This window comes from Parus major, chromosome 20 (genome assembly GCF_001522545.3).
Source record: "Parus major isolate Abel chromosome 20, Parus_major1.1, whole genome shotgun sequence".
NCBI lineage: Eukaryota > Metazoa > Chordata > Aves > Passeriformes > Paridae > Parus > Parus major.
The window spans coordinates 10,143,719-10,161,791 of record NC_031788.1 but is presented as its reverse complement, the minus strand read 5'-3'; the positions used below and the strand labels follow the sequence as shown (position 1 = coordinate 10,161,791).

At 43.2% G+C, this 18,073-nt stretch overlaps 1 protein-coding gene across 1 annotated transcript in view; it reads left to right on the top strand.

Moving 5' to 3' along the window:
* The window catches only part of CDH4 (cadherin 4), a 411,166-nt gene that overhangs the window by 320,244 nt on the left and 72,849 nt on the right, over positions 1 to 18,073 (top strand). The window contains exons 6-7 of the mRNA XM_015647809.2: positions 4,236 to 4,380; positions 17,191 to 17,363. Of these exons, the coding sequence (XP_015503295.1) occupies positions 4,236 to 4,380; positions 17,191 to 17,363 (318 nt within the window). The remainder of the gene's footprint in view (positions 1 to 4,235; positions 4,381 to 17,190; positions 17,364 to 18,073) is intronic.

Here is an 18,073-nt window from a genome sequence, read left to right as displayed (position 1 = left end):
GGGGACACAGCCCTGGGACACATTCCCCACATTTCTCTGCTGTCTCACTGTGGCAGGCACGTGCTGCACCTCCCCTTGCAGTCAGCCCCTAAAATGTTCACTGCATGCCAAGTAAGTTTCAGCAGGTAGTATTATTTAATATGCACGAGTTCTCTTGGCCTTATTTAGCTGCTCTCCCCAAGTCCCTTTTGTGCTGCTGACAGAATTAGTGGCTCTGAATGTCTTTTCTGATCCAGACACAAGTTTCATATTAAGCTGCAGTTAGGCCTGGCAAGTACAAGGGATAGAAAATTGGTAGCTTAGTTTTCCAAGACGTTTTTCAAGCTCTGTTTTCAAAAGACATCAGCATAAACATGTCAGTAAGTAATCATTGCTTATGATACTCAAGTAATATGCATTATAGGGAAACTTTGAAGCAAGTCCTAATCCAGTTCCAGACACGTGTGTGCACTGTCAGCGTCAGGCTGATGAAATACTCCCTGAGCAATGGCTGGAGCAGAACAGGTGGGTTATAGACTGACAGAGTTATTTTAAATGCAAAGGAACAAAACAATTTTACTACAAAGTAAGGGATACAAGAGCTAATTCCAGTATTTTAAACTATGTTGAATAATGCCAGCCATTTGTGTCACAATGCTCTAAATTGAACTTTTAATCACAATTAAGAGCACACAAATTAGGCATGACATTGTATGCTTATTGCTTAAAGGCTCTGTCACTGACTGATAATGTATATTTGTATTAGTAGTATTAGTGCCTAAGTAATATTCATATTTAACACAATTCACTGTGTTGACTTTGACTAACTACCTTCAGATACCACCAGCCTCCAGTGTAATCAATAATCATGATACCAAATCATTTGTATGCCAACAGCTACATTTACACTGGAAGCTGTCAGTAGGAAAACCTCAGAGACCTATGGTAGCTGCTGCTGAATATGATAGCAATAATTGTCACACTTTTAAACAATATTTGTTAAAGAATATCGAGCCAGCTCCTTGGCTGGTACAGCAGAGTGATGCATCAGCTAGAGATTAGTTGGCTACATGTATTAATTTTTCAGAATCCTTTGCAAGGTATTTCATTTGATTTTATTTCTTCTTCACTCCTGTCATGTTCTCCCTCTTGGGGAAAATGTAAATATTTTAAACTAACTTTATAAATGTTTCTTAACTGTCTCTTCAGCCACCCACCAGCTCCCATGTGAATACTTGTGCATGATGGTGGAGCTCAACCATCACCTTTTACACCTTGCCCAGTGCTACAAAGCACTCCCATGCATCTGCTTTTCATCTCCTCCATCACTCCACCACCAAAATAGAGGTGGCAGAGGTGGCTTGGTCACAGGTGGCCATGGAGCACCACGTGTGCTGTCCAGCTTGAGGATGCCTCATGAATACCTAAAGTAGGACAAGAGAACGAGGGAGAAGATGAATTAAGGAAGGGAAATGTAGTATATATCTGCCTTGGAGATCCAGCCAATTTCCCAGCAGACAGATTGACCCCCTGGAGTCCCTCCTTCCTTGGTTCTCTCTGCTGAGGATGGTCTCTAATGAGGAATTTTCTCTTAACAAGGATTAGTTTTTAGCAGGAAGAGCTCCCATTGAGTTGAAATTCAACCCTCTGGCTCAGGTCTCCCTTCTCCCTCTGCCACATCTGGCACTGACCACAGAGAAGCAACATGTTGTGGGAGATATGGAGGCATTGGCACATGAGAGTTCTTCAGGGAGCACGGGCAGAGAAAACAAATGCAAACAAGCACAAAAGGAGAAGAGTAGAAATGTTCACTGAAGCCAGGCCACACAAAGGAGCAGGAGAGAGGGTTCCATGTTCCTGAGTCAGGACACCAGTGACCGCACCAGTGTGCCCAGCACAGCCCTGCCTCCCAAAGCTTAGCCCAGAGCTGGTGCTGGGCTCAGGACACTTGAGCCTGTCACCACAGGTTTGATGAGATTCCTGCAGTCTTGCTTATTGAATTATTTTTGCCTTGAGTGCAGGCAGTAATGCACTGATGGGTACATGTGCTCAGTGAGTGCAACAAGCAGATAGATGTGCATTGCTGAGAAATCCCTTACTCCTGGAGATTTCAAACAAAAGCCATCGAATGTAATTAAAAATTTGCAGGGGGAGAGTCAGATCTGAGGGGGGAGATACCAGCTTTGCTCTCTGCTTTATCTCTGAATGGAACCATTTCCGCTGCTGGAAATGCTGTAAGAGAGAGCCCAGTGCTGCCTCAGTTTGAAGATAATAACTTTAATTTTAGCTCTGAATTACTTTTTTTCAAAGACAGTCTGACCTCTGACTGTAAAGTTATTGAATTGCTACATCTGACATGATGAAGGATAGCTCAACAGGTGGGAGCCAAAGCAGTTCCTATGTAGGAAAGAAATGTAGATATTAAGAGCATTGCAAGTCATGAAACACAAATGGTACACCCTGCATTGAAGGCAAAGCTGGACTTCCTCAGGCTTTAAAGAGAACCTGATGCTTAATTTCCTTTTTTTTTTAAAAAAAAAAGTGTTTTTCTCCCAGCTCATTTCACGTGGCAGTTTGTTCTCTTTGCTTGATTAAACGTTAATCCAGCCCATCCTAATGGTGTACAGTTCCTTTTGTTAAGCTCTGGACTTCTGAGCACCATACATGAAGGGGAAAGTTGCATCAATCACCAGCACAGTCAGAGTGAAAGGCAGGAACCAGGGCTAATGCAATTAGCACATTTATTTGTCATGCATCAGAGGAGCTGGAGACCTCTCTGTCACATCAGCTCTGACTCCCAGAGCAGCCTGATGGTGTAGGGAACTGCTGGGAGGGACCAGAGGCCTCCATCCCGCTGGATGGCACAGGCTGGTGTGTCCCCTGTCCTTCAGCCCCACTCTCCAGCCAGCCCTGGCACGAGCAGGTTGCCCAGAGAAGCTGTGGCTGCCCCATTCTTGCAGGTGTTCAAGCACAGGTTGGATGGAGCTTGGAGCAACCTGGTCCAGTGGAAGGTTCCCTGCCTGTGACAGAGGGTTGGAGCTAGACGAGCTTTAAGGTTTTTCCAGCCCATTGTGTGATTCTGTGACTCTGTGGAGCTGGCATCATCTGAAGCCTCGGTTCCTCAGCCCACCAGCCCTGTGGGATGTCACGCGGCCATCCCAAGTGCCGTCCCCAGCTCTCGTGGCAGGGTGGAGGTTCAGCAGTGCTCACAGGGGCTGAAATGAAGAGGGATGGTGGCCAAAATCTGCAGCACTCACAGCCAGGCAGTGCCTCCCCACTGGCAGCCGGGTCGGGGGCCGTGCAGCTCTTCCCTCACTGTTGGAGTTCTCCCGACGCCGGCAGCGCGTTCAGCCACACACCATTTAGAGTAGCCATCTGTTCCCTTTAATGAGAAAGCTATCCATTTTTTTCACCTGGTTACTGATTGTTCCAGACTATTGTGATTGCTTTGTTTTATTAATTACTCATTTTGACATGCTGTATCTGTCTCTTTTGTTCAGAAAACAGATGCTCTTGTTTCTGGGCATTATTACTGATGGTTATTGCTAATAAGATAAAGCTGCAGTTTCAGTTTAACTGAGGGCTTAACACTGTGGCTCTGGTTATTGAAATGCCTCAGCACTGGGTATTTTATTCAAGCCTGAGGAAATTGCATTCTTAGTGCCATGGGGGCTCCCATTATTTGAAGGAAAGGGAGTTTTTAAATGTCTTTTGGTGCACAGAGCAATGGGGTCGGAAGCTGTTGCTGTTCCTGGAGACCATGATTAAATAAAGAATAAACATTACTAAGATCATCCTGAAACCTCTTCACTTACTAATCCCTAGTATTACGGGTGTGAAATGCTGCAGGTTCCCATAAGAAACCTCCCACACAAAATAATTTCCTCACTTTATTTGGAACTGAGCAAAATTTGCTTTTCAGATTGTCAGACAAGGTTCAATATGTCTTAAAAATTAAAATAGAGTGGTCTGTGAGCTGTGAAGGGGATAGGATAGCATCACTACACCAGAGTTGAAGTGTTTCCACTGACAATCACTGTTTAAAATATTATTTCAATATTCTATTAAGCTCTGAAAAACTGTCTGTGAATCAAGTGTAGATGGAAACCATGTCAGTGCTTTCTGCTGGAATTAAATACTGGCTCCATTCAATTTTGAGAAAGTATTTATGATGTAAAGTCAATCCTTGCAAAACAGTCTATCAATCTGCAACAAATCCAGCTGCTGATCTTGTGCTTTCATTGTGCTCATTCCAGCTCCGGGCTCATGCCGTGGATATGAATGGAAACAAGGTGGAGAATCCTATTGACCTTTACATCTATGTGATTGATATGAATGACAACAGGCCCGAGTTCATCAATCAAGTCTATAATGGATCTGTTGACGAAGGCTCTAAACCAGGTACAGTTGAAAAAAAAGTCTCAAAGTTTCACAGATTTTCAGTCACTGATCTGCCCTGGTGGCTTGGGCTCTGCTGGGAGCACAGTGGATGAGGGAGAGGTTTGCTCTTGGTCTAAGACCGATGGAGATGGGAACAATCTGGTGTTTTTTCTGGGTGAGGAGAAAGTGCAGACTTGGGATGGAGGGAACCTGGATCCTGGTGTTCCCTGGTGGCTGTGGAATTTGTAAAAGCAGCAGTTTTGTACAGTAATGCTCTGTCACACCAGTCTCATGCACTCATTGCACACGAAAAGGGCTGTTACTCTAATTACAGAGCACTGAAAGCCAGCCTGGCAGTGGCCTTTCACTGACCCTGTGTCTCAAATGCTCAATATCCTCCTCCTTGATATTTAATTCAGTCATTTGCCAGCTCAATACCTGGCATCCAGTCAGACTCCAAAGAAGGCTCTGTCTCAAGAAAACACTTTCTTACTTGGGACCTTGTGCAAACCTGCAGAAGTGGGAATATTTGCATTGAAATTGCAGGCTCATCCTCTGTCCCCAGAGACTTTTCCAACAAAGGGTACAATGGGGAAGTTGAATACCTGAAGTTTTTGAAGAATTTCAGGAAATAAATGGGTAAAAAATCAGTGAGTGTGTAAGTTGTATGGGGGAAAATGATGATTTTTACATGAGCACATTTATATGCTTGGAAAAAACAGAGCTGTAAAGATCTTTAATGTTCTCTTTCCAACTCTATTGTTGATTTGTTACTCAGGTGTGGTGTAACCCTGCAGTTTCCAATATGGGAGCAGGGTTAGTTTAGCTCATTGCTGAGTGTAACTAAAATGAATGTATCCATTCTTTGAACATAAATTGTTGTGTGTCACCAGTACAATTGGAAGTCTCCTGATATCAGAGGGAGTTTTTTCCTGGGTTCTCTCCTTGGTTATTTGCCAGCTGAGGGGTTAAATACCCCGTGACTTTGGTGTGTGTCAGCAGACATTTATCACGGCTCCACTGCCGGAGGTGTGAGAGGGAAGTCTCCGGTGGGCACTGTTTTTAACAAGGTGATTCACAGTCGTGATTGATTGTCTTCCAGCACTGTGAGGGATGGGCAGCTGTGGGGGATGTGTGGTGGGGACAGAATGTGACATTATTTCTGAGCAAAGAACGGGTACAGCTCGCTTTCTGATTCCTTTGGGTGGTGATGTCCCAGCTTCAAAGTCCTGACCCTGGTCCTGCTCGGAGGAGGGAGCGTGAGAAGTCCCTGAGCTGATGGCTCTAATGACATCTTCCCAGAGAATTTTTCCAGCTTTCATTTGAAGGCCACTTTGGGGCATATAAAGGTTTGAAGATTGATACAACATTTCCATAGCAAATCAAATTTCTTACATCTTATTCGAGGACAGATCAATATTCAAAGTGTTCCCAAATGTTTTAAGTAGCTCTGCTCATCTGTCAAAGAAGCAGTAAATTGCATCCTCTTCTTGTCTGAAATCCAAGATAAGCCTTTGAGCTATTAAATAGAACAGGATAATTTTGCCTACAAAATACTTGTGCCTCTGCTTCTAGCAGTGTTTTTTAGTGTTCTCTATCCCAAGCTGGAGTGCTTGCCTTTAAGGCAGGAAGGTAGAAAGCAATCTGTTTTTATTCAAAAGCAATTACATTTGTCTTTGATGTATTTGTCAGGGTTGTTTTTTTTTTTTCTCTCTTTCCTGTTTAATCGGTATTCTTTTAAAGGTTTATATTAGTATTGAATTTCTCTTCCTTGCTTTTGTACAGCCTCCTAGGAATTTGGGTATCGGGGGCCCTCATTCCGTGTGCTTGGCAAGAAACATGATCCTGTGCCTTTGAGAAAGTGATAGAGAGGTCATGGAGTTAAAGGGAATACCTCCTCCTTTACCTCAAAATTATGTCCCTCTTTTGTGCAGAGACAAGTGGAGACAGTGTATTTAGCTAAGCGTAGATCTTGCAAATATTTAGAAAGTTTTTATTAGTTCAGTATGTCTCAGAATATTGTAACAATTTAGGGTAACACACTAGCCATTGCAAGAGAAGAGATATGTGACCAGAATTCACGATTATTTCTGGCAGCAGTTGGGAAATGAAAGACACTGCATATTCTTTGAGGTAACAGCAAAATTTTTTCAGTACTGATTCAACAGTAAGTTAGATATGGATCTAGAAAATATATCTGCATATGTGTGAATATCCATGCTTCAAGCAAACCAAAAAAATCTTGTTAGATGTTACAGGAGTTCAGCATTCATTTTCCTCTGCTCAGTGCTGCTGAACTATGCCTGAGGACTGAAAATGCTTCCCTGGATATCCCATGCAATTGTTATTTCTCACATCTTCCATATGCCCATTTATAATGGCTGTGATTAAAAATGCAGGATTACTTGATTACGACAGTATCTGCAATGTTCTTAATTTTGCACACCTCTGATGAGCAGGGTGTTACAGAGTATCCCAAATAAACACTGACTTTGAGGGCAACTAGAACGAGCAGCCAAAGGCTCTTTGCCCAGATTTAATAATAAAAAAAAAACCAGATAAAAAAGAATATCTGGAGCTTGAGCTCTACCCATGGAAATTTTGCAGAGCAAGACCATCAAATGTGTGCTGTTGAGCAGAGACTGAGCAGTGACCTTGAGCTGCAGGGAAAGCCCCAGTAAGGCTTGAGCAGGACCAGTAGAGCAGATCCAGTCCTGGGAGCAGGAAGGGGCCCTGTGGAGCTGTCCCAGCACTCCTGGGCTCCAGGCTGGAGCAGAGGCAGGGCTGTGTGTGCACAGCAGGCAGGGCTGTGCCCAAACACAGCCTGGTCCCCTCTTGGGCTGGGGTGTGGTGACCTGGAACAGAGTGTGGGGCCTCATCTCTGAGCCTGGCAGGGAGCTGCAGTGTGTGCCAGGCCAGGGCATGGAGGGTGGCCAAGATGTGACCTCCTGAACAGTGAAGAAGCCAGAAGAGAGTGGAGTGACCCAAGGAAATGGGAATGAAGAAGGAGGCGTGCTCCAGCCTGCAGCACGGTGTGACACTGCTGGGCACTCAGCCTCCCGCAGAAGCAAGTTTGCTTTAGCCTGGAATACAAATTTGTACAGAATACAAAATTGTCCAAAAGCTGGATGAATTGGCAGCGCTGTGAAGATACTCATTAGACAGTCTGATGGGGTTTAAGGGGCTTCCCAGCCTGCAGAGCACTCAGCCTGGGTTCCCAAGGAGCGTGCTCTCTGCAAGTCACCTTGAAGCAATCCTTGGCAGGAATAGAAAAGAAATCGTCAAGTACTATTAATTATAATAGGTTGTTGTTGCTGGTTAAGATTATAATACCTTAATTGAAATAGTGTCTTGAGCCATAGCATAGTGTTCTTGAAAGCAGGAGCTCACTCTTGGTGAAGTTCTCTGTAGTGAGAACTGGCCCCTGGACATCCTCTGATGTGCTGGCTCTTAAACTGAATTGCATCTCTTTCCTTCTCTGATACTCTCTGGGAGAACAGTTTAATGCATTTCTAGCTTATCTATCCTCAGGTCAAGTAGCTGGGCAATTTAAATGTGTAAAAGCAGGCCCTTCAAAAATGCAGAACACTAGTGATGCAGGACTTCCTTTTCCACAGGACCATCTTTCTTCCTCACTCTCCCCCTCCACAAGTTGTTTTGATTTAACGTGCCACTGTTTGAAAGTGTATCTTAAAAGACCATGTTTTACTCATGTTGAATAATGTTCTGCCTCTTTGAACTTTGCCTCTGTGTGAAGAACACAGCCAAGTTTTAAAAATGCAGCTGCAAGCTGGAGCTGAAATTCCCCTGCTCCCTCTGGCAGCCTTAATCAGCAGAGCTCTCCCGGAGCTGCGCGCTGCCTTTCAAGCGCTGACAAAGCAGGATGAGTGCAGAGCTCAGCTGCCCTGCAAGGGTTCTGCTGCCTTTTCCATGCCCACATCTCCGAGGTGCATCACACCAGCTCCTTGCAGCAGGAAGGAACTGGAGCTTGGAGTGGGATTTTCCCCTCTGTACCGCAGCAGTTGCTGCCTGCCATGAGCACAGCCCCTGAGCTTCCTCTGCTGGGCGTGCGGGATCCCAGCGGTGTCCTTGGGGACGGCTCTTCCAGGAGAAACTTACAGTTTAAAAAAAAATTAATAAGATGGCATGAAAATGCTTAAATATGAAAGAAGAAAGGGAATTCAATCACAAAACAATAGTGTGATGGAGAAGGACTATTTCCATCTCTGCAGAAGCTTAGTTTTGCTATAACCACCACAAACCCTTCCTGGCAGAAGGATGTGGATGTCTTACTTAACTGAAGCGTTCAGTTCTGAAAAGGTCAATGTGAAATGCTCTGCAGTGACTTGAGTGCTTTGCTCTGGGTTGTATCTATTTTGTTTTAACAGAAAGATTGTCAAAAATTAACTCGTCTCTCCAAAACAATTTGTTCCTGTCAGACTGGCCTTTTCCATTCCCGTTCATCCTTTCCACTTCACTAACTCTGGATACATCTTGGTCCCTTTCAAGTCAATACCACAAATCCAAGTGACTTCTTTTAAATTCTGTCCAGCCCCTTCATTCTCCTGGAGTTCTGTATGACAGTTTACTCCTACCATTCTTCATGGGAGTGGTGTGAATGAGTATAGAGAGTCCTCCAAAATAAAGGAATATTAGTATTTCTTACATGAGAAATGTTGTAATTTAAAATTTCTCCATCTCCTCTGGAATCCATGGAACTCTGATAGAATAATTGTTGATAACATGCCACGTGAAAAAATGAAATAGCTGGGAGCCAAATCTATATGTGGCAAATTGAGTTAAAGAAATTTCATAAAAAATAAGCAGTATATATAAAAAAACCAAGGATTTTAAAAGCCGATTATTCTACTAGTGTCCCAGTTTGTTTATTTTATTTCTATGCCAGCAGAGATTCCCTCAGAGATTAACACCATGGACTAATGCACAGATGGGGCCAGAAACTCGAAAGTCATCTGAATATTAAGAATTTAAATCTTTAGCCTCAGTGATTTGAACAGAAAGCCAATTATGAGGCTGAATTAGTTTTCAAATTAAACTGCAATTTAAGGCTTGTGAAATTAATCTTTTAAGGCATATAGTTGCATTCATATATATATTCATGGGGAGAATTTGGATTCTGCAGTTCTGGCTTGTTCCTCTTCTCCAGCCTGACAGTGGAATTCATGAGGAGATGCCTGGTGTGCCTGGTTGTTTGTTCATTCAAGGAAAAGAGCAGGTGTTGCTGGGTGGCAGGGCCTGAGAGCTGAAGAGATGTTTCATTTTAAAAAATGGATAGGACACAGAGTGAATCCCTCTTCTGCCACTGCAACCCGTTCCAAAAACACCATCGTGCTGCTCATAGTCAAAGCATTCACTATGTCTTTTCCAGCTTGGAGGTAATTTTAGAACTCTTCATTTAGGAAGGTGCCAGTTCAAGAGAGCACCTGAAGAGGTTCATGGATGGGGCTGCCACAGGTTCTGGTTTGTAGCACTAGAAACTAAAAATAATGCAAATGCTGAAGGTTTCAGAGAGATCATGCACAGGTAAAATATTCCAGAGGGTCAGAGTAGGACTCAATGGATTCTTCCATTCATCCCAGAGGTACTCACAGGTTGTGTGAATTACTTCTGGATCCATCCCAAGCTTGAATATATTCATCTATGGCAGTGCCATCTTCTGCACCCTGGGCAGGTGCTGCTCTTATCCTTGCACTTCATATGCCATTAAAATGGCTTTGTCCAACCTGATTCTATTCTCTTGCACATTACACACAGACTTAGGATACACAATATTCTTTTTCAAGTTCTTTTGCTCAGCCAAGCACAATTTTAAGATAAGAAATTGTTTTTCTGCAAACTCATGTGGTAGAGCTTTCCATTTTCTTTCGAGGTGAGTGGTTATGAAATCTGTGCTCTTAATTTCCTTTTCAGTAGCATCCAATCCCAAGAGCAAGGAAGTGAATTATAGGACTGTAAGTGAGAAAAAAATGCAAATCTCAAGACTGATGGGTTTTCCCTCCAAAAAAAAAAAATGGCCAAGTTGATGTAAAGGAAAAAAATGCAGAAATCAAGGTTTGACACCAATGTAGGAGTCACAACTGAACACTGTAATAGCCTACACTCTGCCTCCTTTTAACCAGCAGTTACAAATAGCATAGTATGATATATATAAAATACCATTTATATTATATTACACCACTTTGTATTGTATTGTATTCTAGTGTCAAAATTCAGGGATTGGATCCCTGTGGAGGATGTGTTGAGTGTCAGGTTGTGTGCAGCTGGGGCTGCCTGGTTCCTGGAGTCACACCTGCCTTCAGTGCAGCATGAAACCTGGCTGTGCTGTTCAGCACAATTCAGTGGGGATATTCAGGATACCTTGTCCTAAGTTGTCATGCTTTCCCCCTTCTTCAAATTAGCCCTGGAAATCGAGAGGATGCATGTGCAGGAGCTCAGCTGAGCTGAACCTCATGAATTTATGCAGCCAGAACCATTTGCTCAGAGGCTGGATGTGCCTTTGCCCATCCTGATGTTCGACTGGTGGGATTTCTCTGGGGTAAGGGGGTCTCAGTGGGCTGCAGGCTGCTGGAGGGGAGTGATCTCCAAATCTGGAGAGGGCCATGTGTGTGCTGCAGTCAGTGCAGCTGCTCGTTGGCTCTCCGGAGGTATTTATCCCATTTTTAACAATAAGGAGATCTTATTTCCGTTCTGGGTGACAGCAGCCTCTTCAGCTCTCTCTGTTGTCTCTCCAGACCTGCTCACTCTCTTTATTCTCATTAGGTTGGCTCTTGCCCTGTCTGAAGCCGAGAATCCAATGTCTCTGCTAATTAGGAAGTGGCATCCGTTATGAATTAGGTTAGCTGCTTGAAAGGTCAAAATTTGCCAATGATTACAAAAATTATGTTGAAGGAGAATGACAGCAGCTATCAGTTACGACAGAAGGAATACCATTCAGAAGGAAAGTGCTGCTTCTACTTCGTTTTTTTATCCAGAGCATGTGGGATGCAGTTTAATTTAAGTATATTTGCAATTTATTACACCTGCAGTACTTGCACTCACTTCTGTCATCTTGATGTCTTGTCCACGTTCCTGCTCACCTCTGTGACTCCACTCAGCACTGTTGCTGGGTCAGCTGGCCAACTTCATTTGAAACCCTGAGCAATGAGTGTGTGAAATTGTTTCCCCTCACCCTCTGAACACATTTCATTTTTTGACTTGAGGATGCAGGTTTGTTAGATGAAATGCTTTAGTCTTTAACGCTACAGAAAGTTCACTTGTATTTTTTCAGGATCCCATCATACTTGTCTTGGAACTTGGTTTTGATGCCTTTGCTTTTGTTGTGGGTCTTTTTGTCCCTGAGACCTCCTTGCAATGGGTGAAATCACCTGAAGTGTGAAGTTGCCTGTTATGAGTAGGGGCTTGAGCTTCCCATCCTCTGTGGGGAAGGAAGCTAATATCAGGAAACTCTTCTGAGTTAAAAACGTTGGCTTCAGGAAATGTTGTAAATTTTACACTGTTGCTCAGTATTTAATCTTGCCACAAGTCTTACTGTCATCTCTAGCATCAGATGTAGAGGATCCACTAAGTGAGCTTTCCAATTTGGGGGGAAAAAATGAGGAGTAAGGGGAAGCTACCATTAGTACAAAGCCATCATTAACTTGGGTTAATGAAGATCTAATGTAATATGGCTATCACCACATGTCTGCACATAATGATTCCGTCCTTTTCCATGTGGGAATGATTAAATTAAGTCTCTTGTAGGTCAGAATTAGACTAAGAAGGTTAACCAACCTTTAATGATTCTGCAGCCATTTACCAGCCATTTAAAAACATAAACTGTAAGATAAAGCTAGATAGAGAAACAGCATTATCAGTAAAAAGTGTGTGAAGTTTTAGTGTTTTCTGTTTATATCATAGAAGATTGAGAGGGTTATGTGTTTTTGCAGAGACATGTGGGAAAAAGGGTAAAGTGAAAGGAGTTTTTATTTTTCTATTTTATTGGCTTCCCAGTAAGTGCCCATTACCTCTTTATTTTAACATGCATTAAATCTAACTAATGGATATCAAACCAGCTTAGAAAAATGGCAATTATAAAGCAATTGTAACAAAGACTTCAGGAGCACAACTGTGCCAAAATATTGTTTGTGTGCCTTAAACTCCTGAAAGCTTCATCTTTATGGTGAAATGAAGTTGCATAGATGGGAGGGCAGAGATTGTAGACAACGTGAGGGGAATTAGCAGCCCTCAGCATGCTTTGGGATTGTCTGAGCTACAAAGAACTGAGCTGATTCTCAGATTCCAGAGTGATTTGAGGGGGACATTTGTTTATGACTGTGCTTATCTGCTTACACATGCTCAGGGCAGTTATCTCTCTTGTTTTGCTTTCCTTTTTCCTCAACATATATAGATGGAATGAGATATGGTGAATCTAACAAAATCTCTTTACAGTCTTTTAGAAGGAGATGCAATTCATTTTAAAACTGACAAACAAAACTGAATGTACAGGTATAAATTATCTCCCTTTGCTTCCATTCCCCCAGGTTCTGTAAGGCATTTTTTTGCCTATCCTGTTGAAACTTTAATTAATACAATGGGAATATTTTCCATAAGGGTTGCTTTCAAGCATTTCTCTCTTGTGTCTTATCCATGGTTAGAAACAAAACCATCTCATTTGACAAAATAACATCTGGGAGGTTATGGGCTCTGGGAAACCAAAGGGAATGCACTGGCAAGTTACAGATTCTGGAGGTCCTGCCTTTTATTGATAGATGTCCTTTGTCATGCCATCCATTAATTTTGACTCAGGTGATATATGAACTCGGCACATTAATTAATGAAGGCTAATGCACAGTAATCTTGTCATCACTAGATGTGCATGGTAATTCAATCTGCTGCTCAGAAGAGCTGATAAACATGCAGAAAATTTGATTTAATATTGACATGATGTACTAGGTTTGGTATTTTATTTAATGCACCATGTGCCTTATTTGATGAGGAATTGTTTTCTTTCAACAGGTTATGTACCTGAGTTAGGCCAGGTGTGTAGTTTAATGCAGTTATATCAGATATATATCTGTTATATCTGCACTGGGTATTCATCTTGTGATACACTGCACAGGCTGGGGCAAATTTCTGAGTTTGGGCACTTTATGCATTCATTTAATGTTGTCAGTGTGCTTGAATGCAGAGCAGAAAAATAAAGGTGATGCTTTTCTCAGGCACTGAAAGTATAAAGTCCCTCTTGCTCTGTTTACATTCGTTCAACTTACTCTTGTTTCATCACCACCAGCAGGATCTGGTACAAAATTGGCAGAGTACAGGGTCTTGAGTGGAGTTTTCTCAGAGGTTCTGGTCTGTAGTAACTGCTCCTAGCCTCTGTTTGGGTACAATACAGGGCTGTAAATATAGTGTGGTTAATATTTTATTTCCACAAAACACACACATCCTGTGGGTGTCCAGATTGGGCAGTCAGTACTTAGTCACTTAAAACCAAACAATACCAGCTTCAATCCTTGAGTGTGTTAGAGCTGTGCTCTCTGCCACTGTATATTTACCTAATTTGTGTAGGATTAGGGGCTGGATACAGGGATATATTGCTTTTATTTTAATATAAAGTACATGAAGATGTATCTCCATGCAAAGGACATAGAAGCATGACATTATTTACTTTTATTGCAGGTAGATCATCACCAACCATCTGAGTATAGTGCAGGAGTTAATACAGCACCCAGAGGATGTCAGGCACTTTATCTGTGTATAACTCTGTTGAATACTCTTGTGCACAGATCTATGTTTGTGTCATTCACTGCAGCACACAGGTATCTGGAGGATACATCTTGTTAAAGACAGCCTAAATGCAGAGCAAGCCAAGTGGAACAGAGGCAGTGGTGAGGGTTACTCCAGCTGATCCCTCAGGAACCGTCCCTAGGGATGGTGCCCTGGGCTGGGGGAACAGGAGATGCTGTCGGTCAGCTCTGCCAGGTGGGAAAAGTGTGAGCACAGGGAAGGGAGAGGAGATGCCAGCCCCTGTCCAGACTGTGGAGAGGGAGAAGCAATTTGCAGCCAGTTTACAGCAGACTGTGGTCAGACAGGCAGCTCCAGGGAAAGCCAAGAAGGAAGTGGCTGCTGGAACTCCATCATGTGCTGCAGCCACACAGGGCCCTTTGCAGAGGGTGTTTGATTAAGTTACAAGATAGTAATTAATGCCAAATTCCTCTCTTTATTTTCTCTGTGGTTGGGTTTCATAATCAAAATTAAAGATAGGAGATAAGGAGCAGATTGCCTCTTGAAATACAGCTCCCTGGTGCTCAGTTCATGACTTTAGAGACATTTCTCCTACCCCATCTCCCTTTATGGAGATGTAGGTCAAATGCTATTGAAACAGTCCTTTTTCTCTAGAGCAGACGTGCTCAGTGCAGTGCTACACTGCAGGAGAGAAGCAAAAGGGTCAGAGAAAGAGTGAAGGAGACCTTCCATGCTCTTCATCCATGGTACAGCTGCTCTCCCCCATCCCCTCCCACCACAGTTTCAGGCTGTCAGGTTCACCTGCCAGGCTGGGAACCCATAATTTCACACGTGTTCTGGGTAATTTTGGAAACTACAGTACAGTCTGAGACATCCCACACGAGGAGGGACCACAATTGTGGGGTGCCCTTGTCTGAACCTGGAAGTCCAAATGACTTTCAGAGCTGTTTTTTGAGCTGGAAGTGCATCATGAAATACCACCTGTTTTTTGGAATACATCCTAGGACTTTACATGTCCTAAAATAGATTCTGTTTTCCTCTTCCGTTTCTGTTTTCATTAGCCCCAGGTTTTGACATTCTGTTCAGAGATATTTTCAGTATTGAATGCATTAAGATAACATAAATTCCAAATCAAACATCTCATTCAGCATATTTCCTATTTAAATTTCTCCTGTACATTTTCCCTGTAGTTATCTAAGGGTTGGTTTCATTATTTGTATCAGCTGTCTCGTGATAACTGGTTTTGCAAAAGAGCAAAAAACGAATGCTTGTAGAGAAAATAGAGAAAATTTGTTGCTTGCACAGCCTTGTTTCAATTCAGTGTTCCTTCCGTCTTCTGAAGTTTATTGATCGGGAGAATGTTAAAGTTGTTGAATAGTTTGTTTTCATTTCACAAATGTGAATCAGGATTATTGCAGAAAAACAGGAATGTATTCATCATTAAGATTTGCTTTACACATTCATTTATTTTTTAATCTATAATTCTTATTGAACTAAGAAAACTCACAGGAATATATGTATCACCACCAAGAACAAAAAGAGCCTGATTGAGGCAGATGGAAGATCAGCCAAGCTCTTCACACAAGTGCAAAAATACAAACTTCTTGCTAATACTGAGAAACACTGGTTTCCCAGATTTGGGAAAGGTACTGGGGGGATTTCCTACATGCTGAGTGGCTTAAAGACACTTGGCTAAGGTACAAAATGCTGCAGCCATTTAGAGCATGGGGTATTTTTCAAGTCCTTTGCAAACAAGCTCTCCAGCTCTCTGGTCTCCCTGCATGAAGAGTGTGGTAGCTCCCAGTGTGACCAGGCTGGGGACCTGGGTGTGCCAGAGGATGCAGCCACACGTCCTCAAGTTTGCCCATGGCTCACATCTAACCCAGAGACCAGAACAAACTCAGCTCTTTTTGTAAAGCCACGTGTGGCTCCATCTCAAGTCAGCTCAGGCTCTTGCCAGGACCACTTTGCATCTCTCCAGCGTGGCAGGCTCCTAAGCTGGTCTGTGTGCTCAGACTTCCCAAATGCGCAGTGCTGGAGCGGCACCTTCCCTCTTTTCATGGATGCCGTTGGGTTTGGTGATCACAAAATGAGGTTCTGTCTGGTTTTGCTGTCTCTCTTTGCCTCCCACTCCTCCTCTCAGGTTTCATATCATTATATTCATCCACTGCTGCAGACTGCCTTGTGTGAGCAGTGTGTGCCTGCCCTTCCACTCATTCCCTCCCATCAATATTAGAAGTGTAAAGCTGGGCCCCACAAGCTCTGGGGGGTCACAGGACCATGCAGCTGCAGGAGTCCATCCAATCAAGTAACATCTTTTACGCTCATAATGATAATTTCCCACTTTAACAAAACACCCTGCTGCCAAACTCCAGTGCTAATGAGCCTGTCAGTGCATCAGTGCGCTCCCGACAGCATCGAGAATGTAGGGATTGTTTTTTGCAAGGCAAATGAAGACACTGATGATTAGCAAGAAACAAACCAACAATTCAATACATCACTGGCCACACATACCAAATCATTGATTTTCTGTCCTGCTGGGCAGCAGCTGTTGTATTTGCTCTGCAGAAATGGATTTTTTAATCCTGGAGGGACAGGAAAGGTGGATGTTTCTCCAAGAACTGGAAGCAGCAGGCAGTTGCTTCCTGTACTGGGCATGGGCATGTTGATGGTGTCCTTCTGAAGCTGCTGAGAAGTCTGATGGGCTTTCCACTATTAAATTCTACTTCTGAATGCACATGAATGCGGTGATTGGATGGAAAAAAACTCCTGTGAGTATCTATGAAATTGCAGGACAAAAAAATGCTGCCCTAAAACTTACAATCATTGAAAGAATTAGAAGTTAATCATAGATACCCTTAGATGACTTCTCTCTGTCTAGCAGTTACGTGCAATCAGCATCCTTCCAGATCATCTATCTCAGCAGTGTTGCTATTTCCATAATCCTCGCCTTGCCTGGCTGGCTGGATTGAAGTGAGATGTCTGTTCCATAGCCTTTCTGAACCAAATGCATGACCCCAGGTCAGTGGGACCACAATCTGCTCAGCAATGAGGTAGCACTGATAATTCCTCTTGGCTCGTTCCCAGGGACCTACGTGATGACGGTGACGGCGAACGACGCGGACGACGGCACCACGGCCAACGGGATGGTGAGGTACAGGATCGTCACCCAGACCCCGCAGAGCCCCTCACAAAACATGTTCACTATTAACAGCGAGACAGGGGACATTGTCACCGTGGCTGCTGGGCTCGACAGGGAGGTGAGTTTGAATCTGTCTTACCAGGTGGTGTTGAGGGTTGCTGATGCAAAAAGCCCAAACCCTGTCTTTAATGACAAGCCTCTAAAAGCTTGAGTTGAGGTGTGGAGATCACAGTCTTTGCTTCTGCAACAACTGTGGGGCATCGTGCCTTTGATGTGATATTTTTGTCTTAATCCATAGCAGTCGATGAAACTCTGTGAGCATCTTCAAACTCCTGGAGCTGATGTTTTCCTTTCCTAAGTTTGTAAAAGTCAAAGATATAGAAAATACTCCAGGAGGCATAAGGGGATGAATAAATGGTCATTTGTCCCCACTTCTGTTGGGGGGCAGTAAAGTGCCAGACATCTATAGCCCTTTCTAGACCTTAGTTCTTTGCATGTTACCCCTGGAAAAGGAACACAGCCTGCACTCAGCACACTTTGTGTCCTTGTGTCATTTCCAAACTAGTAAAATGTCATCCAGTGATTTTGGGTTTGTGTGATGTTCTGCCTTTAGTGCCTCTTCTTTCTGGTGTTTTACAATGTGCAGCTTTTTCAAATGCAGCAGAAATTTCACTTTTACTGACAAAAAAATACTCTGCCAATGTAAACTATATAATGTGATTCTCAGAGCTCTGCTTCCTCTGGTTGTGGGTGTAGCTCAAGGACAAAGCATTTATACCTCAGATGTTAAACAAAAATCAATGCAGTGTCAGTGGTGGGATGGAGTGA